At 44.5% G+C, this 23,753-nt stretch overlaps 1 protein-coding gene and 1 long non-coding RNA gene across 7 annotated transcripts in view; one reads left to right on the forward strand and one right to left on the reverse strand.

Annotated features, from left to right (window-relative positions):
• Positions 1-23,753, reverse strand: part of LOC308477279 — a 186,284-nt gene that overhangs the window by 136,102 nt on the left and 26,429 nt on the right. The window contains exon 1 of one of the 2 annotated variants that reach the window (XR_013986437.1): positions 8,925-9,641. The exons of the other annotated variant lie outside the window; for it this stretch is intronic. This is a non-coding gene — a long non-coding RNA (uncharacterized lncRNA). Of the gene's footprint in view, positions 1-8,924; positions 9,642-23,753 lie in introns of those variants that run through there. 2 annotated transcript variants of the gene reach the window in all.
• Positions 1-23,753, forward strand: part of CTBP1 (C-terminal binding protein 1) — a 57,398-nt gene that overhangs the window by 12,126 nt on the left and 21,519 nt on the right. For 2 of the 5 annotated variants that reach the window (XM_081005615.1, XM_081005616.1), the window contains exon 2: positions 21,677-21,831. In XM_081005615.1, coding sequence (XP_080861741.1) covers positions 21,677-21,831 — 155 coding nt within the window. Of the gene's footprint in view, positions 1-9,648; positions 9,732-13,176; positions 13,399-21,676; positions 21,832-23,753 lie in introns of all 5 variants that reach the window. The other 3 variants (XM_081005617.1, XM_081005619.1, XM_081005618.1) reach the window with 3 other exon arrangements.

The raw sequence follows: 23,753 nt of genomic DNA on the forward strand, positions 1-23,753 counted from the left end.
TGCCACCGCGCCGCCAGAGCATGATTTCTGTTCTCATCCTGAAGCAAAGTTCTTAACTCGAGGTACTATTTCTGGGTTAGTGGAGTGTGTAACCTGAAGCATATGTAACCTGAAGTACCACTGTATAGCTAAATTATTCCTAAACTTTGTTCTACCGAGAATCACTTTTCTGGTGTCCATCCTTGGCAAACCACCAGATTTTCCCCCACTCCCACACAGGAGAATGTCTGAAAGCCTGTTGAACAAATATGCTGCTTTCTATTCTGGTGCAGCTTCACTGTACAGTGGTACCTCTGGTTACGAACTAATTCGTTCCGGAGGTCCGTTCTTAACCTGAAACCGTTCTTAACCTAAGGTACCACTTTAGCTAATGTGGCCTCCTGCTGCCGCCGCACGATTTCTGTTCTCATCCTGAGGTAAAGTTCTTAACCCAAGGTACAATTTCTGGGTTAGCGGAGTCTGTAACCCAAGGTGTTTGTAACCCGAGGTACCACTGTACACTGAAAGAACAAAATGAACGGAAAGTGGACTCAGTAGCATATAGACACAGTCAGGTTTGTTGCTGCTCCAGTTCTCCGAAATGCTTGCTGTAGTTAGTCTCGTGACGAACTAAGTGGATGGGTGCTTTAATGGCCTCTAGGCGATACCTATATTGTTGGGGTGGCCAGTGGTGCTGGAATATACACCTGTAGCGCTGCCTGACAGCCAGACTCAAAAGAAACCTTCAGACAACCAGCATCTTACCACCTTCATCTTTTAAATAAAGTATTGCCAAAGAATTGATGCTTTTGAATTATGGTGCTGGAGGAGACTCTTGAGAGTCCCATGGACTGCAAGAAGATCAAACCTCTCCATTCTGAAGGAAATCAGCCCTGAGTGCTCACTGGAAGGACAGATCCTGAAGCTGAGGCTCCAATACTTTGGCTATCTCATGAGAAGAGAAGACTCCCTGGAAAAGACCCTGATGTTGGGAAAGATGGAGGGCACAAGGAGAAGGGGACGACAGAGGATGAGATGGTTGGACAGTGTTCTCGAAGCTACCAGCATGAGTTTGACTAAACTGCGGGAGGCAGTGGAAGACAGAAGTGCCTGGCGTGCTCTGGTCCATGGGGTCACCAAGAGTCGGACACGACTAAACAACAACATTGTAGATCGGGGTGGCTAACTCTCAAGAGACTACGATCTACTTTCAGAATTAAAAAGGGGGGGGGGTCAGCTCTAAGTTGCTGAGCTTTATTTGGGGAGGAGAAAGGCCCTTTTTAAGGGGTTAAAAAAAAGCTTGGGGAGGGGGCGGATTTAAGGCAAGGGACAAGGGGGTAAAGTCACTCACAAAAAAGATTGCTATGGATCAAAACAGCAGCACAGAGAAAGCTCCCTTCCAGAGAACATACAACAATGGAGGGCAGGGTGAGGGAGCAGGGCAGGAGTCAGTTTTAGTGACGCTAAGGAAAAGGAGCCAGAGATCGACCGCGATCTACCAAAACCTGGTGGGGATCTACCAGTAGATAGCGATCCACCTGTTGGACATCCCTGTTGTGGATCATCTGAAAGCATTCCGAGGATGCTGATCTGAGCTAAACAAGAGATATCTAAATTTGGTCTTAGCCAAAAGACCGAGAAGCGTTGAGTAACCCAGAGCAAGTCCTTAGAGCAAACAGATACCATTTTGGCCTTTCTTTGAAGATGTTAAGCCTCTTTCTCTCTGTCCTCAGGGGAAAGATTATGGCCAGCCGAGTTACAATTCAGCTGGCTTTTTTTTTGGCAGCAAAATATTAATTCCCTGACAAGCTTTCTCATAGCTATATAAATCAATTCCTGCATTGGGGGGGGGGGTTAACTAGATGAGCCTTGGGACCCCTTCCACCTCTACAGTTTTATGATCCCAAGTTTCCCAAAAGGAAACCGTACTGTAATTAATAGCAGAGCATTAAGAGGTTTTTATCAGGAGCTTGATTTGAGATGTCAGATTGCTTCTTACATGAAGGTAACAGGCAGTTCTGCAATGCAGCGGCTGATGGTTAGGTCTCCATGTGCCAAGCTAAGCTACTCTTCAGCCACCGCAACCGGCAAGAAGCAAGTAACTAAAATAACTTTAAAGCTCACTTGTAAATGGGTAAATAAACAACTTTTGCAACCAGAGTTGCACTCTTTTTATACGTCTACTAAGAGGTTAGCAGCCCACATTTCCACAGCCAGAATGGAAATGTAGGATACCGGCTTCTTAACAGGCAAAAGTCTTCTGCGGGACTTGACATCTTTCCGCAGGGCCTTCAAGACAGAGCTGTTCCACCAGGCCTTTGGCCAGGGCACAGCCTGACCCCCTCCTTTGGTAATCCTCACAGAACTCTAGCCCAATGGTTGCCGTTAATTTGATTTGAACTGATTTTATAATGAATTGATTTTAGAATGCTGTATTATTTTACTGTTGTTAGCCGCTCTTATTATTATTTATTACTCTACCAAGCAGGCTGGCAGAGGAGGAAAGTCTTCCCCTCTTCTGCAGCGAACATGGAAAACCCAAGTTGACTGATGCCAGTGGAATGGAGAGATCCACTCCCCTTCCACCAGCAAACTCGCTTGCATGGGATTCCTTGTTGCCTGTGGCTACCAGGCAAAAGGTTAAAGGCGGGGGGGGGGGTGTCTCTGCTTATGTGGGGCTTCCGTTCCCAACCACTGCACATGTCAGCAGGGCGCATGCAAGTCTGTTCTGTCCCCTTTCAGTGCTGAAAACAGTTGTGCTTGTGTGCTTGTATTGATCAGGCGCAAGTGGGGAGGTGCCTATGGAAGTCTGCACCAAACCGAAGGTGTCTGAATGGAATATGGAGAAGCCAGACCTTCTCTAAATGTCCATTGTGTGGGGATGAGGATGCACAACCACATAGAACCATAGCTGTTTGTGCAAAGGCAGGGCCAATGTAGTGCATGTGACGTAGGGATGTGGTCAGCAGCATTCTCCCCCCTCCCCACCTTCTTTTACATATGGGAAATTGCTGATCAGGGCTCATGCAGATCAAAGAATTCCAATTAAAGTAAAGGTAAAGGGACCCCTGACCATTAGGTCCAGTTGTGGCCGACTCTGGGGTTGCGGTGCTCATCTCGCTTTATTGGCCGAGGGAGCCGGCGTACAGCTTCTGGGTCATGTGGCTAGCATGACTAAGCCGCTTCTGGCAAACCAGAGCAGCACACGGAAACGCCATTTACCTTCCCGCCGGAGCGGTACCTATTTATCTACTTGAACTTTTGATGTGCTTTCGAACTGCTAGGTTGGCAGGAGCAGGGACCGAGCAATGGGAGCTCACTCCGTCGCGGGGATTCGAACCGCCGACCTTCTGATCGGCAAGTCCTAGGCTCTTTGGTTTAACCCACAGCGCCACCCGCGTCCCTAAAGAATTCCAATTAGCTTTGTCTAAAATGGCCTGACAATATACCTCTTTGCAGCTGTGACGTATCTGAATAAGAACACAAGCTGTCAAGTTTCTTTAGAGTTTAGATTTTAAATGCATTAAAATCTTTGGAGTGTCTTAGCAGATGCGGCACAAAACGATCAGCGTTCTTGGATCTTGAAACCCTCCCATTGAAACAGAATATACGTCTGGATGATTACATAATCATAAATGCTGCACAGAAAGCAAATAGGTCAGCGATACATGCAGGGTTGGCTGATTTTAATCAAGGAGAATGACTTAGGTTATTTAAATAAGAAAATAGAATTAAATAATGAATTTAAATCATTTCACGTACATACAAGAATATGTACTAATTGCTTGCTACGGCAATGAAGATGTATTAGTTTACTAGTGTAAACTAATCCATTTTCGTTGCCGTAGCAAGCAATTAATACATATATTATTGTACATGAAGTGGTTTAAATTCGTTATTTAATTCCGTCTGGAAGCATAATGCAAAATCTCTGGTCTGCAGCATACCTTGTGTAATGCACAGTTATATGTGATGTAGAGAAAGGAAGGAGGTGTGAAATGGAAAGTTTTCTGTCTGCTTTTCTTTGAACATACAAGGACATCAAGCTAGATCACTGACTTGAAGAGCCAGAACATAGCACAGTTAAATGTGTTGGATAGTGCATTGAGTGCCCGTAACTTCCCCAGAGGGAGGCTGGTAATTACTAGGTAAAAGCCGTCCTTCAATATGAAATGCGATTGCTTGGAGAAATATTCCCCCCCCCCAGCGTTCCCCCCCCCCTTGTGCGCAAAGCAAGCATTAATGCAGCATGTTTGATAGAGCTTGGTTGAAGAGATGAATTGTGGATTTAATAAAGGGTCATGAGCCCATACAGCAGAATGGATCCAAATAATGTCTTTTCTGATGCCCGCTCTTAATGGATTTACGGTAGTTTAGATAGATTATGAGTTAAACATCTGGCTAGTTTAGATGACAACTTTGAGCTAAGCTAAGAACTTGGAGAACTTAAAGAAGAAAAGTCACTTAATCCAGGGACAGCCCACATACATATTGACTATTATTCTGACCTCTTTTTCTTAATGGCGACATGAACCATTCATAATGTAAGAATATTCTTCATAACTGTTAGCAGGGCAGTGGGGTGGGGTAAGTGAAGAGAAGAGACAGCAGTTAACTAGAACGTTGTTGCAGTTAACTAGAACGTTGTTCACTGCTCCTGCCCAGACAGCCCATAAAAAGCATTTTGGTTTCTGAACTTCATCCTGGCGCCCAGGCATCATCACTTGGCTGCAAAAGGCTGATAGCCAGGTGCAAATGCGCCTGGCGCCTGGCTAATTTCGAACAGCGATTAGATGGCGCATACGACAGCAGCCTCCGTCAACCTGGTTCCATCCTGGGCTCCCATCAGCCCTGACCCTTGGCTGTGGTTGATGGGGGAATATGGGAATTACAGTCCAAAACATTTGGAGGGCACTATGCTTACAAATGCATACAAAGTGGGACGCAGGTGGCGCTGTGGGTTAAACCACAGAGCCTAGGACTTGCCAATCAGAAGGTCGGCAGTTTGAATCCCCGCGACGGGGTGAGCTCCCGTTGCTCGGTCCCTGCTCCTGCCAAGCTAACGGTTTGAAAGCACGTCAAAGTGCAAGTAGATAAATAGGTACCGCTCCGGTGGGAAGGTAAACGGTGTTTCTGTGCGCTGCTCTGGTTCGCCAGAAGTGGCTTAGTCAAGCTGGCCACATGACCCGGAAGCTGCACTCCGGCTCCCTCGGCCAATAAAGCGAGATGAGCGCCGCAACCCCAGGGGTCCCTTTACCTTTATGCTTACAAAGGCTGTTCCATAGTAAATTCTAGTGCGTTTCCATTTCGTACATGGTTGCCATTTCTACCCCACTTCCTTTGATTCGCAGAATTGCAGGGCCCAGTTTCACAAGAATAACCTCTAGCACTTAATCACAGAAAGCTTCGGAAAGCTGGGCTGTAAGTGATTTTAATAGGCTCAGATGGCATCAGGGAATAATGGTGGGGGGGATACTAGATGATTTTAAACGCAACATTTTCCTTTTTATCTATTCGGCCACAAATAGCAAGTTTAGCTAAGGGGGAGATGAATCACAGCGAAAGCTTTACTACAGAGAAAACCTTCAGAAGTTGATGTCTCAAGAAAAGGAAAGTTTGTCTCCCTCAGATCAGATGAATTAGCTCTGAGGTGGCTTCCGAATGTGCCGCTGAAAATCAGAAGTGCAGAACGGGTTTGTTTTTGGGAAAACGCAGATGAAGTACTCGGCTTGTTGTTGTTTTTTTTTTTTAAAATAATTATTAAAGTTTCAAAGAAAAAAATCACATTAATAAAAAAAAATAACAATAAAAAGGAAAAATACAAAGTAGAAAAAAAAGAAAAAACAGTTAAAAAACAATTCCATCTTTTCCTCACTTCTTTTACGTTTACTTGTTTCCCGGACCTCCTCATACCTCCCTCTTTTGTATTCCAATTAAATTTGTTAATCCAACAATTCCTTTCCCTCCTTTTTAATCCTAATCCTTAGTCCTGATATATTGTAACGTTAGATTTTTACATATTAAAAACCAATTTTTCCATATTCTTTTGTACCTATACAGCTAGAAACCACTTAACTTCAATCCAACATCATTCTAACATTCATTAATTTTACAATATTTCTGTAAGTAGTCTTTAAATTTCTTCCAATCTTCTTCCACCGACTCTTCTCCCTGGTCTCGGATTCTGCCAGTCATTTCCGCCAATTCCATGTAGTCCATCATTTTCATCTGCCATTCCTCCAGTGTGGGTAGATCTTGTGTCTTCCAGTGCTTTGCAATGAGTATTCTTGCTGCTGTTGTAGCATACATAAAGAAAGTTCTGTCCTTTTTTAACACCGATTGGCCGACTATGCCCAGGAGAAAGGCCTCTGGTTTCTTCAAGAAGGTATATTTAAATACCTTTTTTAGTTCATTGTATATCATCTCCCAGAAAGCCTTCGGCTTGTTTTTATTTGTTGGGTTTTTTTTTGTAAAACAAGCTAGGATTGGCCTGTGTAATAATAATATGATCCTTCAATATGCCATTCTACTGCTCCCTAGAATTTCTGCTCGAGTCATGGATGTAGAAACCCATCGAACTGTGCAGCTCTAGAACCAGTTTGCATGTCTGAAACCGTTTCAGGCATTGCAGTGTAGCCGTAATTATTCAAATCAGCTGATTGACGGGAAAAGCGTTGAGCAGGTGGGGACTTAATCCCCCTGCCTTAATAGTTGGTGGATGCCATTATTCCTCACAGTGAAAACAAATAGTTCAATATGTTTAAAGTTATTCATTTTTTAAAAAAAACAACAACAACCCTCTGTTCAAGGTGTGTTCGAACTTGTTCTGAGGTGATAGGACAAGCGCCGGTTTTTAGGAAATGATGCCAACAGAAACAAAAAGAGTGCTGTGATTGATGGGTACGGGTGTATGAAGGTCTTGCCCCCTTATTTTGTTGGCAATAGAGGGGAAACCTTTGCTTCCTTTTATTTATCTTCTTGGTTCCTTTGTGCTATTTATCTGAAAATTTTGGGAAGGAATTTGGAATATCCTTGAAGAGACCCTGCTTTCATGTGGCCGTATGTTAGCCAAAACATAAATGTAAGTAAAATTATACTCGTGCTTTTCAGTCTTTTATTCAAAAATCTGTGCAAGTAGATTGGAGATCTCAGCTGAACTTTCAAAGGATCAGTAAGACCATGATTTCTCCTTACTTGCAGTGATAAATGCCTTTGTAGTGTTTTCCATATTTTAGTGGGATGGCAGAAGAAACCTTACAAGAGTGTTCTTCTGCATGGTATTGTGTGTTGTGCAGCTCTCTGTTGGGAGTCGCAAACTTTTTTTGGACCGGTGGGCACATTGTGAATTTTGAGAATGCTTTGGGTGCCAGTCACAAATGCGGGGCATGGCATAACTAAATTAGATAAGAGTACAGTCATTGACTCAGGGGGCACTGTGGTCTAAACCACTGAGCTCATGGCTTGCCAATCGGAAGGTCGGCGGTTCGAATCCCCGCGACGGGGTGAGCTCCCGTTGCTCGGTCCCAGCTCCTGCCAACCTAGCAGTTCGAAAACACATCAAAGTGCAAGTAGATAAATAGGTACTGCTCTGGCGCGAAGGTAAACGGCGTTTCCGTGCGCTGCTCTGGTTTCGCCATGACCCGGAAAAACTGTCTGCGGACAAACGCCGGCTCCCTCGGCCAGTAAAGCGAGACGAGCGCCGCAACCCCAGAGTTGTTCGCGACTGGACTTAACTGTCACGGGTCCTTTACCTTTCCCTTTTTACGGTCATTGAACTACCTCATGCTTGTCGTGGGAAGTAGTCTGTGTCCTACTAGTCCTGATTTGTGTACACCACACAATATTGCTTTTACACACACACACACACACACACACACACACTGTTGCTTTCAAATAACGGAACATTCTCCAGTTCCGGGGGGAAAACACACACACACACACACACACACACACACAAACCCAGACACACAATTTCTCTCTCACACTTACACACTTTCACACTTTGCATAGTGACAAACTACACAACCCCCTCCCCCTCTCTCTGCCCAAGCGAATCCCTCTCAGTCATGCACACAGTCATGTACCCACCCACTGACCACCCACAAATTCAGAAAAGTGTGACGGAAGCGACTTCTAGTTCCAAAAAACAACAACAACACAAGGGCCACTAATCTGGCAGCTATGGGCATTCAGTTGGCCGTCTCTGCTCTGTGCTACCCTCTCAATGTTTCGTTTTAAATCCTGAAAGCAGATAGAGCAGGGATCAGCAAACTTTTTCAGCAGGGGGCCAGTCCACTGTCCCTCAGACCTTGTGGGGGGCCGGACTATATTTTTTTGGGGGGGTGGGGAATGAACGAATTCCTGTGCCCCACAAATAACCCAAAGATGCATTTTAAATAAAAGCACACATTCTACTCATGTAAAAACACGCTGATTCCCGGACCGTCCGTGGGCCGGATTGAGAAGGTGATTGGGCCAGATCCGGCCCCCGGGCCTTAGGTTACCTACCCATGAGATAGAGCCATAAACTTGTAGAGTTGGGAGTTGTTTCCAGGGCTCATGAAGTCGAACCCCCTGAAGTGCATGATGTTTCTTAGATACAGAAATGAGCCACCAGGCAGAGAATTACATTGGATCCTATGCAGACATACTTAGAACGCATTTGCACATGTTAATCCAGGGGCACTCCCAGATGTCTGATTTATCCAGTCATCGAAGTGCCTTTGCAGGCAACTTGTAAGACAGACACTCACAAGAGAGGTGTCAACTGCGCCTCTTGCTTGCTGCTAACATGAACACAATGACAGGGTCAGTGTGGGGGCAAAACCATCAAGTACCTCCTAGGTTCCGTAACAACAAGTATCTTGTCCGTTAGCTGTTTTCCTACATTTTGTGGAGCTTTTGCAAAAGAGCAAGCTAACATCTGGAGCGCTTTAAATAACCACCGTATTTTTTGCTCTATACGACGCACCAGACCATAAGACGCACCTCGTTTTTGGAGGAGGAAAACAAGAAAAAAAATATTCTGAATCTCAGAAGCCAGAACAACAAGAGGGATCGCTGCGCAGCCTGCATTCGCTCCATAAGACGCACACACATTTCCCCTTACTTTTTAGGAGGGAAAAAGTGAGTCTTATAGAGCAAAAAATACGGTACTTGGAATAAGAGATTCACCCAGGTTATCATTGTTTTTAAAGCACCCAGATGTATAAGCAGTAAATGATAAATGATTTACAACCTTCAGGTGCTTGGAAGAATTGGTAGCCTAGTGGGATGAAATTAAGAGATCACAGGGAACATATCACAAGTAGGAGTGCAAGACTTTTCTAAGTGTCTAGCATATGTTGTGTGCCAGCAATGCCATCTCTAAAAAGTATTTGTTTTTAAATGTTTGCATAATGCATGTTAATTTCAAAACAAAAAAACCCATAGTTCATTGCATGTTAAAGCAAAAGTAAACTAAAATCTAGCCTCTGAAAAAGGCAGTGCCCACAAGGAAGATTATGAAGATTAAGAATCCTAAGTCATTTGTGCACGATAACTTCTATAGACGTGAAAACATGGGACTCCGTTCTGTTATGTTACCCTTCATTTCACACACTTGCTGGTTTGTAATTTATAGGGTTACTCATAAGTGTTGTGCTTTTTTGGTATTTATATATTTTTCAGAAAAAGGAGAATTCAAGCATTTGTTTTGAGGAAAAAAGAAAAAAATTCTTTGGACTTTGCAAACAGATGTTAGAAAATGAAAGGTAGGTCAAATGTTGGGCCTACAAATCATGGATTTGCTGAGGGATGCAGTGAGCTATGTAATTATAGTGGTCTGTGGAGAAGTGGCATACAAATCAATTTTAAATTTAACTCTAAATTGTGAATTTCATTCCATTCAGACATGGGTTGAAATGATATTGGCCAAATCCAGAGAAAGTTACCCAAAGCAATAGGCCCAGTTAGTTGCAACTAATTTGTGCCCCATTAATTTCAGTGGAACTTAATATAACCATATAATCCTATTCATATTTACTCAGATAAGCGTGCATATTTCACACAGAGGGTGCTACTACTGAGAAGGCCCTCTGCCTGGTTCCCACTTCTCACAGTGAGGGAACTGTCAGGAGGCCCTCAGAGCTGGACCTCAGGGTCTAGGCTGTACAATGGGGTGTAGATGCTTCTTCAGGTATACAGAGTCAAGGCCATTTAGGGCTTTAAAGGTTAGTACCAACACTTTGAATTGTGCTCGGAAACATACCGGCAGCCAAAGTAGATCTTTCAGAAACTGTGTTATATGGTCCCAGTGGCTGCTCCCAGTCACCAGTGTGGCAGCTGCCACATTCTGGATTAGTGGTAGTTTCCGAGTCGCCTTCAAAGGTAGCACCACATAAAGCCATTGCAGTAGTCAAAGCAGAAGATAACCAGAGCTTGTATCACTCTGGCGAAACAGTGTGCAAGCAGGTAGGGTCTCAGCCAATGTACCAGAAGGAGCTTGTAGACTGCCACCCTGGATACAGAGTTGACCTGCACCTCCATGGACAGCTGTGAGTCCAAAATGACCCCAAGGCTGTGCACCTGGTTCTTTAGGGGCACAGTTGCCCCTTTCAGGACCAGGGAGTCCCTCAGACCTGCCCGCCCCCTTTCTCCCAGAAACAGTAATTCTGTATTGTTGGGATTCAACCTCAATCCATTGACCACCCTCCAACCATCTCCAGACAGTCACTGCCTTCACTGGTTCTGATTAAAACCAGAGCTGGAGCTGGGTATCATCCGCATACTGGTGGACACCCATCCCAACCCCCCTGATGATCTATCCCAGCAGTTTCATATAGATATTAAAAAGCATGGGGGAGAGGACGGAGCCCTGAGCATACAGGGGTCCAAACACCAACCTGCCATTACCACTTTCTGGACATGGCTCAAGAGGAAGGAGCAGAAGTCCAATTCCCAACCCTCCTAGGTGGTAGGATACCGTGGTTGAAATGTAGTAGGATTGCAGCCTATCTCCCTCTGGATTTGTGCTATTATTTAGAGAAAACTACTTTTTTTTAAAAAAAAAAAAAGCATATGATTTTCAATATTCAAAGTTTTAATATTTAGAATAGCGCCTAAAACATTTGCTAAAGAGCCTTGCTATTATGCCTTCAATGCACTGTTCAGAATGTAATCAGAATATAATAAAATATAATAAAACCATCCAATGTGCTGCATTAAAACTAAGCAATAGCAGGGCATAAGGGGTGCTATCGTCAGATCAAGGTGTGGTGGGAATTTTGTTGTGAAGAGGTTTTGCCAGTGTGGTGTAGTGGTTAAGAGCGGTAGTCTCGTAATCTGGGGAACCGGGTTCGCGTCTCCGCTCCTCCACATGCAGCTGCTGGGTGACCTTGGGCCAGTCATACTTCTTTGAAGTCTCTCAGCCCCACTTACCTCACAGAGTGTTTGTTGTGGGGGAGGAAGGGAAAAGGAGATTGTTAGCCGCTTTGAGACTCCTTAAAGGGAGTGAAAGGCGGGATATCAAATCCAAACTCTTCTTCTTCTTCTTCTTCTTCAGGAATTTGTTGATTTATCTGTTCTGAATCAGAAAATAAAATCATTGTTACGAGCCCACGAAATTTATTGTAATTCCACTCACCCTTAATTCCCTGGCAGGGGGGATGGGGGACACAATTTTGTGGTTTATCTCGGGTGCCAAAATGTTTTGGGCCAGCCCTGTATATTGGTGAAATATTGTTCTTGTCCTTGATTTTTACTAAATATCACATATCAAGAAAAGTTTTTTAAATCGGTTAAATGGTTAACAGTAGGACAGTTTGCAGAATATCTTGAATGGGCTGACAGTGCCCTAAACACTGCAAAAGAATGTGAGAGTGGTTAAATATTACCCTTGGATCATATACACATGCATGGTAGGGTTATGCTAGTGGCCTGCTTCATCAGTGGTCGGTAGACTAACGGCGGTTTAATAATTGCATTGTTAGATACATAATTAAAAATACATTTGGAAGACATTAAGGGTTTAACTCAGGCATAGGCAAACTCCGGCCCTGCAGATGTTTGGGAATACAATTCCCATCACCCCTAGCTAACAGGACCAGTGGTCAGGGATGATGGGAATTGTAGTCCCAAACATCTGCAGGGCCGGAGTTTGCCTATGCCTGGTTTAACGTCATTCCCTATGTACAGGAAATTCAAAGTTAAGCCTTCTCACTGGATCTTTAGTTCCTACAGCTGCAGTAAACTTAGGAAGGTCATGTGCTGTGTCTTCACGTGCCTCCCAGTTCGTACGGCACGTTTTAGTGCATTTATGAAATCGCTACCCAGCCCCTCCCAAGTACTCTTGAGTTGTATATATTAATAAACGTACACACATGCACACGCTACATCATTTTTAAACATCGCTGTTGCCCCTCCCAAATGTGTTCTACAGACCTTGCAAAGAAATTGCTTTTCAGATGATAACATAAGCTAATGTCACCCTCTGCTGTCAATCACAGTTTGCTCCTCTCGGTGAGCGTGGGCCATTCAGCGGTTCTTGCCTTGAACTATTTTCCTTTCTGCTTTCCTTCTAGAAGGTAGGCTCAAGTGCACTGGCCACAATCTTCAACCAACATGAAAAAGTGTGTGTGTTGTTGTTGTTTCTAACTTTTGTGTTTAATAATAATAATAACAACAAATTTTTATTTATACCCCGCCCTTCCCAGTTTAAAAACCGGGCTCAGGGAGGCTAACAGCAAATATAAAACATTGATTAAAATGCGACTTAAAAACAGCATAAAATGCAGCATCAATATCAATATAATTCAAAAATTCAGGGGTCTTTTTTTGGGGGGGGGGGAATTAGCTCACTCTATGGATAGGTGTTAACTTAACCTAAAGCAGCAGGGGCTAAACCAGGCATAGGCAAATTCCAGCCCTCCAGATGTTTGGGACTACAATTCCCATCATCCCTGACCACTGGTCCTGTTAGCTAAGGATGATAGGAATTGTAGTCCCAAACATCTGGAGGGCCGCAGTTTGCCTATGCCTGATCTAAACAATGCCATGTTTTCCACCAGCACTTAATTTGTCTTCCTGTTCTGCTCATTTGCAGTTGGAAAGTAGATTCAGTGAGAACTTTTTAAGTTTGAACTTGCTGGCTTTTGCAGTTGTCAGACCCTTAATGTTGTCTTACTGTATTTTTTGTTTGTTTGTTTTTTAATTTTTTAGTAAAAATTTGAACTCGAGCCCAAGATACAGAGCTTGCACAGTGGATAAGAAGTTTTAAAAGCTTTGGTTCAAGATTGCAGGAGGCTGAAAAGAAAAATTAAAGACATGAGAAGGAGGATCAAATGACAGGTTGCTGTGTTGACTTCCAGCACTGAAGATTGTAAATAGCTGAGAAGTGGAATTAATGACTCTGAAACTGAAACCCAGTTTAAGAAATGTCAGGTTGGTAGGGGTTCCTAGAACTCTGGAACTAGCTTACAACTGTTTTTAATCAACTTTGACTTTGTTTTTAAGGAAATGCTTGTCCAGCTATGGAAACTTAAATGCTTGCTTGTGGCTAAAGTTCTATTCTTAATTTAATTTTCGGTTCTTGCAAGTTGTGTGGCAGTGAGGGTTTGATCTGCATCATATTTATGGCCATTGTTGTGTTGGGGACTTTTCAGACACAACCCTAAGCTTACTGGAGTTCCCTGCTACGTCTAAACGTAGAGGAACTCTGGTTAGTTCAAACTGGTTTGTTCAAACAAATGAGGATAAATCCATGGTTAATTTTCCTCACAGGCTATAATTGAAACCAGCAGTGGGAAATAGTTTTTTTTGTCAAGCGCCACATTCCCTTGGGGTAATTTTGTTTGGGGGCTTTGGAGCCAAAAGTGATTGCGCACCCCACTTCCTTTCTCTTAACAAATAAATAAATTTATTGATGCTTATTCAAAGATATAGAAAAACACCCCCCCCATTACAAAGTATATTTGCACGATATACAGAGATAAAGCAGCTGCTTAGTCTAAAAGAGAACAAAGTCAGAAGGAAAAAAAGACGAGAGGAGAATCCTAAGGAAACAGAAAGCAAGAGAAAAGGAAAAGAAAGAAAAAACTAAAGAAGGATAAAGAAGAAAATTAAAGGACTTCTGGCTCTCTGTCTTGCAGCCACATATGATATTCATTCCTTAAGACCCAACCAATTCTAGTGTTCAAAACTCCCATTGTTCTAGGCGCATTTTGGCGCATTTCATTAGGGCGAGCAGTTTCTGAGCTCCGGGCGCAGTACTGCGCCGAAGATTTCAGATTAAAACTGCAGAGTGGAAGGAAAGGACAATCTTTTTCTGCCTCCCCACTTCCAGCCACTCTGAAGACTGGAGAAGAGACCCTCTTAAGAATATTAAGGGGGTGGGCAGGAGAAGGACTGGGCCATGTGAAAAATGAACATAACATTTTAGCTGCAGTTTATTCATTTTCAGCTTTGTATTCTTATAAAAAAGCGTGCCTAGACATTCCGTTGCTGTGCCCATAACCTCGGTTTAAGGTGCCATTTAGCTTCCAATTTTCCTATCTCAGTTTCTAACACTGAGCCATTCTATCTTCTATAAACCAGTCTTTTTTCAATCTTCAAATCCAGATATTACAAGTTCATTTTCTCTTCCAAACAAAAAGTCCATAAGAAAATTCCAATCCTTAACAAATGTCCGTAATGATTTTTCTCTCAATTAAACATGTTAACTTTCCCATCTCAGCCAATTCCAATCGTTTTAACCGCCATTCTTCTATAGTGGGGTAGGGTTCTTCCATCTTTGGCGCATATAGCAATCTCACCACTGTAACCTAAACCTTTTCCTCTCTCAATTTAGTCATCCCTCTTCTATCTCATCCCCCCGCCCCGCCCATGAGATTAGGCCAAGGGGGGCAGTTGGGCCACTTCTGGCTTAAACGAACTACAGTTCCCAGAGTTCAAATGTAAAATAATATGGGATTGTGGTTAGTTGAACATTAGAAGCAGATGCTTCAGATCTGCTCATGGCTACTACAAGACACGGGATGCAGTAGAGCAGAAGCCCACATCTTTGTGCAAGATTGTTCGCATAATTTGTCAAAATAAAAAAATCCTTCCAGTAGCACCTTTAAGACCAACTAAGTTAGTTCTTGGTATGAGCTTTCGTGTGCAAGCACACTTCTTCAGATACTTCAGTGTGTATCTGAAGAAGTGTGCTTGCACACGAAAGCTCATACCAAGAACTAACTTAGTTGGTCTTAAAGGTGCTACTGGAAGGATTTTTTTATTTTGACTATGGCAGACCAACACGGCTACCTATCTGTAACCGCATAATTTGTATAACTTGATGAAGACGTCAGCCCAGGATGTGGCAGCTGTGAAAAGGGAAAATTCCATTCTGGGGATTGTTAGGGAAAGGAATCAGAAATAAAATTGCCAATATCCTAATGCCATTATACGAAACTATATACAGTTCTGGTCGCCTCATCTCAAAAAGGAGCTGGAAAAGTTTCAGGGGGAAAGGCCAGCAAAATGATGAAGGGCAGAAAGGGACTTTTTGGGGACTTTCTAGTTTTAGAGAAAAGACGAGTAAGAGGCAACACGATAGAAGTTTATACAACTGAGCCTGGTATGGAGAAATTGGATAGAGAAAGGGGAGCTAACTGGGATTTGTATTTAATCAGTTTTTCTTTTAAAGAAAAGAACCACAGGTATGGAGAAAATATTTGCGCTGGGAGTGGGGCATGGAGAGATTGATGCTGTGGAGAGTTTTGTGGGGAAAGTTTTCCACAAAAAACGCACTAGCCTCATTTCCCAGTATATTACTTAGATTAGGAATTAATGGCACACTGATAACCGGGGGGGGGGGGGGACGGGACTATGCAAGGCCCTTCCACTTTGCAGAAACTTCCCTGTATAGGTTTGTGGCTACTTACAAGGTTTATGTTAAGAAAAGTGGTAACCTGTTTTGTGGAGAGAGCCTGTTACATTCTTTGTGCTCTTTCCGGCAACCCAGGTGCTAGACAAACCCAGGTTTAAAATTGTCAGTGGTGAATGAGTAAAGGTAGGTCCAGTCGTGACCGACTCTGGGGTTGTGGCGCTCGTCTCGCTTTATTGGCCGAGGGAGCCGGCGTACAGCTTCCGGGTCATGTGGCCAGCATGACTAAGCCGCTTCTGGCGAACCAGAGCAGCGCACGGAAACGCTGTTGACCTTCCCGCCGGAGTGGTACCTATTTATCTACTTGCACTGGCGTGCTTTCGAACTGCTAGGTTGGCAGGAGCAGGGACCGAGCAACGGTACCCAGATTCTTTTCCCTTCTACCTGCTTCTGAGAAAACGAATCACCCAGGGATGGTGATTTGGTCCTCTAAATGTTGCTGGACTACAACTCCCAAGATGCTGCCAAGGGCTGATGAAAGATGTAGTCGAAGGATATCTTGGGGGGGGGGCGCAGATTCCCCATCCCCACTGTAGCCCAAGGGTTGCAGAATAATAACAACCCTGAGGGATAGGATGGACTAAGAGATACAGAGATATTCAAGGTTGCGCACTGTCAGAGGTGGGATTTGAACTTGCCTTTCCCCGTTTTGCACAAGTCTGCAATAGCTATATTGTTGGTCTTCAACAGGTGGGTCACTCTGATTGACACCACAACCTCCTTTTAGAGCGAGAGGGAGACAAAGGGGAGCATCATTCTAGCTGGGTTCCGTATTTTAGATTTGTTCGTTGGCCGTTAAAACCCTGGGTTTTAGTTTTGAATGGTTGCATTATTGCTAGGCTCTTGGGCCGTAAGTTGTTCCTGTGTCCCTTATGGTTCTCCAGCACTGCCCGTTCTTACTGATAGCCCTGTGCCTCTGCTACTGAAGGCAGCTGTTTCTTAGGCAGCCTGTATTCTCCATGTTGCTGTTTGTAAGTTCAATGTGTCTGGACAGTCCTAGACTAGAGCCTGTGATATGCAACTTTCCATGATGCTGTCTGTTCCACAGATCTTTGCGGGACTTCTTACCTGAAAGACTGTGAACAAAACTCAGTAATTTTGTGTGTGTGTGTGAGAGAGAGAGCGCACCATCTGTACAAACATTGACAACTAAATAGGAAAATAACTATTAAAAACTTCCAGTGAAGGAGACAAAACACCCGGGTTGCAGTACCCACTGCTACCCCATCAAGCCAATCCTGGGGTAATTGGAGGCCATCCCTGACCTCCTTTTGCTTCGCCAGCAAGAATGTTGGCAGGTGTGGAGTTTGAAGTCATTAAGGTAAAGGGACCCCTGACCATTAGGTCCAGTCGTGGCCGACTCTGGGCTTGCGGTGCTCATCTCGCTTTACTGGCCGAGGGAGTCAGCGTACAGCTTCCGGGTCATGTGGCCAGCATGACTAAGCCGCTTCTGGCGAACCAGAGCAGCGCACGGAAACACCGTTTACCTTCCCACCGGAGTGGTACCTATTTATCTACTTGCACTTTTACGTGCTTTCGAACTGCTAGGTTGGCAGGAGCAGGGACCGAGCAACGGGAGCTTACCCCGTCGCGTGGATTTGAACCACCAACCTTCTGATCGGGAAGCCCTAGGCTCTGTGGTTTAACCCACAGCGCCACCCGCGTCCCATGAAGTCATTGTTGCTGGCTAAATACGGGAAAGGAACGGCTCTGAAGAAACAAGACTTTGCCATTTCCCTTTACCATCCCACAGAAGAAGAGTTTGGATTTGATATCCCACTTTATCACTACCCTAAGGAGTCTCAAAGCGGCTAACAATCTCCTTTCCCTTCCTCTCCCACAACCACAGCGCCAGATATGCTTAAGGCGGCCCTGTCCCCACCCTTCTGGCCATCGTTTGGCTCACTCCTCTTCCTGTGTGGTGTAGTGGTTAAGAGCAGTGGACTCGTAATCTGGTGAACCGGGTTCAATTCCCTGCTCCCCCACATGCAGCTGCTGGGTGACCTTGGGCCTCACTCAACCTCACTCACCTTCTTGGTCATTCACATGTGTTGCCCATCCTAAACATGACAAATTGCAGAATACGAATCGCATTTACAAGGTTTGCCCAAGTATCTTAACAGCCGTCAAACCTGGGCAGCTAACTAGGTTCCGAAAGCACTGTTAAGAATCCACGATTAGCTCTGCTTAACCCAGAATTGCATGTTTGCACTATATTAAACTGAAACTATGTTGAAAAAATTCCCCAAACCTAGCTCTGGGAAAGACAGATTGAGGAACTAGCTCTGCTCACTTTGCTTTATGTCTGGCTGAGGTGGTTGTTGTTGCTATTATTATTATTACTATTATTATTATTATTATTATTATTATTATTTATTATTATTATTTATACCCCGCCCATCTGGCTGGGCTTCCCCAGCCACTCTGGGCGGCTTCCAAAAAAAAAAATTAAAATACTATAATACATCAAACATGAAAAGCTTCCCTAAACAGGGCTGCCTTCAGATGTCTTCTAAAAGTCTGGTAGTTGTTCTCTTTGACATCTGATGGGAGGGCGTTCCACAGGGCGGGTGCCACCACCGAGAAGGCCCTTTGCCTGGTTCCCTGTAACTTGGTTTCTTGCAACGAGGGAACCGCCAGAAGGCCCTCGGAGCTGGACCTCAGTGTCCGGGTAGAACGATGGGGGTGGAGACGCTCCTTCAGATATACCGAATACAGATAATAATAATTATTATTATTCTATTTCTATGCTGCTTCTTATTCAAATAAATCCCAAAGCAGCTTACAAACAAAAGATAAAAATAACATAATGGAACATCACGAATACAGCATAAATTGTATAGAATACTGAACACATCATCAGTAGAACGTTCACAAATCACAAATTAAAGAATTACCATCTATGTAACACTATTAACAAAACAACTAAAAAATAAGCTAAACATCACAGTTACACCAAAAATCATAGTGTAAGATTCACAAAGCACGACAGCATTCATATCTATAAAACAACTTTAACATAATACAGTGGTGCCCCGCAAGACGAATGCCTCGCAAGACAAAAAACTTGCTAGACGAAAGAGTTTTCCGTTTTTTTAGTCGTTCCGCAAGATGAATTTCCCTATGGGCTTGCTTCGCAAGACGAAACGTCTTGCGAGTTCTTGCGAGTTTGTTTCCTTTTTCTTAAAGCCGCTAAGCCGTTAATAGCCGCTAAGCCGCTAAGCTGTTAATAGCCGCTAAGCCGCTAATAGCCGTGCTTCGCAAGACGAAAAAACCACAAGACGAAGAGACTCGCGGAACGGATTAATTTCGTCTTGCGAGGCACCATTGTAGCAACAAAACAAACAAAGCCCTGTTGAATTTGTACCTGGGTGTCTTCCTCAGTTGATTAGAGCCTGGTGCTGAGAACGCCAAGGTTGCAGGTTCGATCCCTGTATGGGATAGATGCATATTCCTGCATTTCAGGGGGTTGGACTAGATGATCCTCAGGGTCCCTTCCAACTCTACAGTTCTATGATTCTGTTATTCTCAGGAGCTCAATGAAATTGGGAAAGTTGAACATGGTTGGGTGCGGTGCTGGTTCTGACCATCTGTTGCCTCTGGTTCCGTAAGCTTCATCAACCATACCTGCTTTTTCCCTATCAGAGTGTGATTGTAGAAGACTCATAAAACCGCTTATGCCTGGAGTATTCTTTCTTTCTTTTTACAAATAAGCAAAATAAATTTTGTTCTTATTTAATTAGGCTGGTTTTATATCGTAGTGCCACAGATCAGTGCATTATAGCACTGCAGGAAAATCTCCCCTCTGGTCATAAGAATTCAAAATGAAGCTTTTAAAGTGAATAGTCTTCACTAATTAAATGTAATATAACCACAAACAGGAATATCACCAATTGTCCTCTTTGGTTATTCATTTTTCTTCATTCTGTCATGTATGCCAGCTTATTGTGTGGCAAAGTATGTGTGAGTTTTTTTGGGGGGGGCAGTGAGTGTTAAATAACGACTAGGTAATCTCTCGTGACAGGAATCCTAAAATATAATTTACAAGAGCTGAAGCATCTCTTTATTGCAAGGCTTGTAAATAAGTCCACCCAAGTCCCTAGCCTGCTTGCCAGCATGTGCCATTATGGGCAATGTTTCAATGTCTAGTCACCTGAAGGGAATTTTTAGTTCTCCAGGTGTTGGGGAGAGCAGGGCTGGGTTTACGTTTGATGAGGCCCTAAGCTACTGAGTGGGACGCGGGTGGCGCTGTGGGTTAAACCACAGAGCCTAGGACTTGCCGATCAGAAGGTCGGCGGTTCGAATCCCCGTGACGGGGTGAGCTCCCGTTGCTCGGTCCCTGCTCCTGCCCACCTAGCAGTCCGAAAGCACATCAAAGTGCAAGTAGATAAATAGGTACCGCTCCGGCGGGAAGGTAAACGGTGTTTCCGTGCACTGCTCTGGTTCATGCACTGCTCTGGCCACATGACCCAGAAGCTGTACGCCGGCTCCCTCAGCCAATAAAGCGAGATGAGCGCCGCAACCCCAGAGTCGGCCACGACTGGACCTATTGGTCAGGGGTCCCTTTACCTTTAAGCTACTGAAGGTAATGGGGCCCTTTATAATGTCCAGCTATCCTCTGTCAACAACAAATTGCCGCTGTTTTTTGTGTTGAACATACTATATCGTAATTTATGGACCTAATAGGTATCTAAAGGCATTTGCACATAACAAAATATGTATTTTATCAAAGTAATTTTATTTTATTTGTTTTTTATCTTATATTTTGCAAATGTACATCCAGGGGTTTTTTCCTTTAAATTTTTTCGGACCCCCAAGAGAGTGGGGCCTTAAGCTATAGCTTGTTTTGGTTATACAGTCATACCTCAGGTTACAGACGCTTCAGGTTGCGCAATTTGGGTTATGGACACGCCAAAACCCGGAAGTACCGGAATGGGTTACTTCCGGGTTTCGGCGCTCACGCATGCGCAGAAGCACTAAATCGCAACCCGCTCGTGCTCAGATGCGGCACTGCAGGTTGCGGACGTTGCGGGTTGCAAATGCACCTCCCGCACGGATCACGTTCGCAACCCGAGAGTCCACTGTACGTAAATCCGGCACTGAAGGCGAGTGGCTCTGTACATGTAATAAGTGCAACAAGAGAATATTCTTGGTGACCCTTTGTGCAGTGGTGCCCCGCAAGACGAATGCCTCGCAAGACGAAAAACTCGCTAGACGAAAGGGTTTTGCGTTTTTTGAGCTGCTTCGCAAGACGAATTTCCCTATGGGCTTGCTTCGCAAGACGGAAACATCTTGCAAGTTTGTTTCCTTTTTCTTAACACCGTTAATACAGTTGCGACTTGACTTCGAGGAGCAACTCATAGAACGTGGTGTGGTAGCCTTTTTTGAGGTTTTTGGTGATTTTTGAAGCTTTTCCAAAACTTTCCCGACACCGTGCTTCGCAAGACGAAACAACCGCAAGACGAAAAAATTCGCGGAACGAATTAATTTCGTCTTGCGAGGCACCACTGTATCGTGTCTTCGCAATTTCACTATCCTGAAGTACATAGTCTGCGGTGATTCTATTATTTCCATTTTCTCATGGCTTCAAAAGAAGTCGCTTTTAAAGGTCTGCCAGTGACTAAATACCATTTTTCTTCGCTTCAGCTAGTCAGAATTCATTCTCTCTGCCACCCCTGGTCATTACTTCTGATGACCCGTAAGCTGTTCAAGAAAGATATTTTGTTTACATTATTTCACTTTTAGATGTAACTTAGCATGTGTATAAAACACTGTTTCCCCTTTTTGTTTCAGGCATTCGACCACCAATCATGAATGGGCCCATGCACCCGCGTCCCTTGGTAGCACTGCTGGATGGCCGGGACTGCACAGTGGAAATGCCAATCCTGAAGGACGTCGCCACTGTTGCGTTTTGCGATGCACAGTCCACGCAAGAAATTCATGAAAAGGTGCAGCTGAACATTTATTTAAATTACCCGTCTAGGAAGTACCGTATTTTTCGTTCTATAGGACACACTGGACCATAGGAGGGGGAGAACAGGGGAAAAAAAATCTCTCCCTCTCTGCTCAGCGCCCCTTCAGCGAAGCGGGAGGAGAAACGGAGCAGAGAGGGAAAACTGTGCAGCGCCTCTCCAGCGAAGCGAAGCCTGGAGAGCAAGAGGGATCGGTGTGCACTGACCCCTCTCACTCTTCAGACGGCTATCCGCAAGCCTTCGGAGCGCAGCGGGAACTCCTGCTGCGCTTTGAAGGCTTGCGGATAGCTGCCTTAGGCCCCCAGAGCGCAGTGGGAGTTCATGCGGCTTCATGCGGCTTCAACAAAAGCAATGCAAAGCCTCCGGAGCTTGGGGGGAGCTCTCCCTCTGCGCTTCGGAGGCTTCGCGTTGCTATCGCTGAAGCCAAGGAGCCTGCATTCTCTCCATAAGACGCACCCACATTTCCACTTCGTTTTTGGAGGGGAAAAAGTGTGTCCTATAGAGCGAAAAATACGGTATTGTGAACACCATGTACCACTACCACTTTCCCCATTTTCTGTGCAGCACCTAAAAGGATAATCTGAAATGGCAAGCTGTTTTACAGATAATGCTCAGAGGAGCATACAGCCCTGGTTAGAAGTGCACTGTGTCCATCCTGGCAAATCTCAAAAATGGTAAAAAACAACAACAACCTTAAGCAGGCTTCCTCAACCTCGGCCCTCCAGATGTTTTTGACCTACAACTCCCATGATCCTTAGCTAGCAGGACCAGTGGTCAGGGATGCTGGGAATTGTAGTCTCAAAACATCTGGAGGGCCGAGGTTGAGGAAGCCTGACCTTAAGCTTAACTAATACAGGCGTACCTTGGAAGTCAAACGGAATCCTTTCCGGGAGTCCGTTCGACTTCCGAAATGTTCGGAAACCAAAGCGCGGCTTCTGGTTGGCTGCAGGAAGCTCCTTTCGGCTTCCAAAAATAGTTTGCAAACAGGAACAGTCACTTCCGGGTATTTGGGAGACAAAATGTCCGAGTACCAAGGCATTCAAGATCCAAGGTACAACTGTAAATATTTAGGACTCTCAGATATCCGGGCTCTGGTGGCATGCCCTTTCAGACTGGGGAAGCCAGCCCTGGCTACCAGCTGCCAGTACCAGGTGCTCTCTTTCCTGGTTGAATGGTTGGTTGGTTGGATGGTTTGGTGATTGCTCCCACCAGTTGCAACAATAACAGGAGAAGGGTTCTAAACTGAGCTAGGGGTTATGAGTGCAAAACCAGTAAGTCTGCTTTGTTGATGATCCCTCTAGGTCTTCCAAGAGTCATGTATGTGCTTGAATGATTTCAGGGACTGGGAACCAGAGGCCAAATGCACCCCTCTGTACCAGTTCCTGGCCTTCTCGGTTACAGGGAACCAGGCAGAGGGCCTTCTTGGTAGTGGCACCCGCCCTGTGGAATGCCCTCCCACCAGATGTCAAAGAGAAAAACAACTACCAGATTTTTAGAAGACATCTGAAGGCAGCCCTCTTTAGGGAAGCTTTTAATGTTTAACAGACTACTGTATTTTAATACTTTGTTGGAAGCTGCCCAGAGTGTCTGGGGAAACCCAGTCAGATGGGCGGGGTATAAATAATAAATTCTATTCTATCCTATCCTATCCTATTCTATTCTATTCTATTCTATTCTATTCTATTCTATTCTATTCTATTCTATTCTTCTCTTCTCAACTCTCCTCAGGCCACAGCCACTCTCAGCACCCTCTTGTGGTGCGTTTGCTTGCCTGGAATGCATTCCTGAACTGTGATTAGGGCCTGTTACTTGCCTGGATAAAAGGGATGCGGGTGGCGCTGTGGGTTAAACCACTGAGCCTAGGTCTTGCCGATCAGAAGGTTGGCGGTTTGAATCCC

This window comes from Podarcis pityusensis (assembly GCF_964106645.2).
Source record: "Podarcis pityusensis genome assembly, chromosome: 5".
NCBI classification, from domain to species: domain Eukaryota; kingdom Metazoa; phylum Chordata; class Lepidosauria; order Squamata; family Lacertidae; genus Podarcis; species Podarcis pityusensis.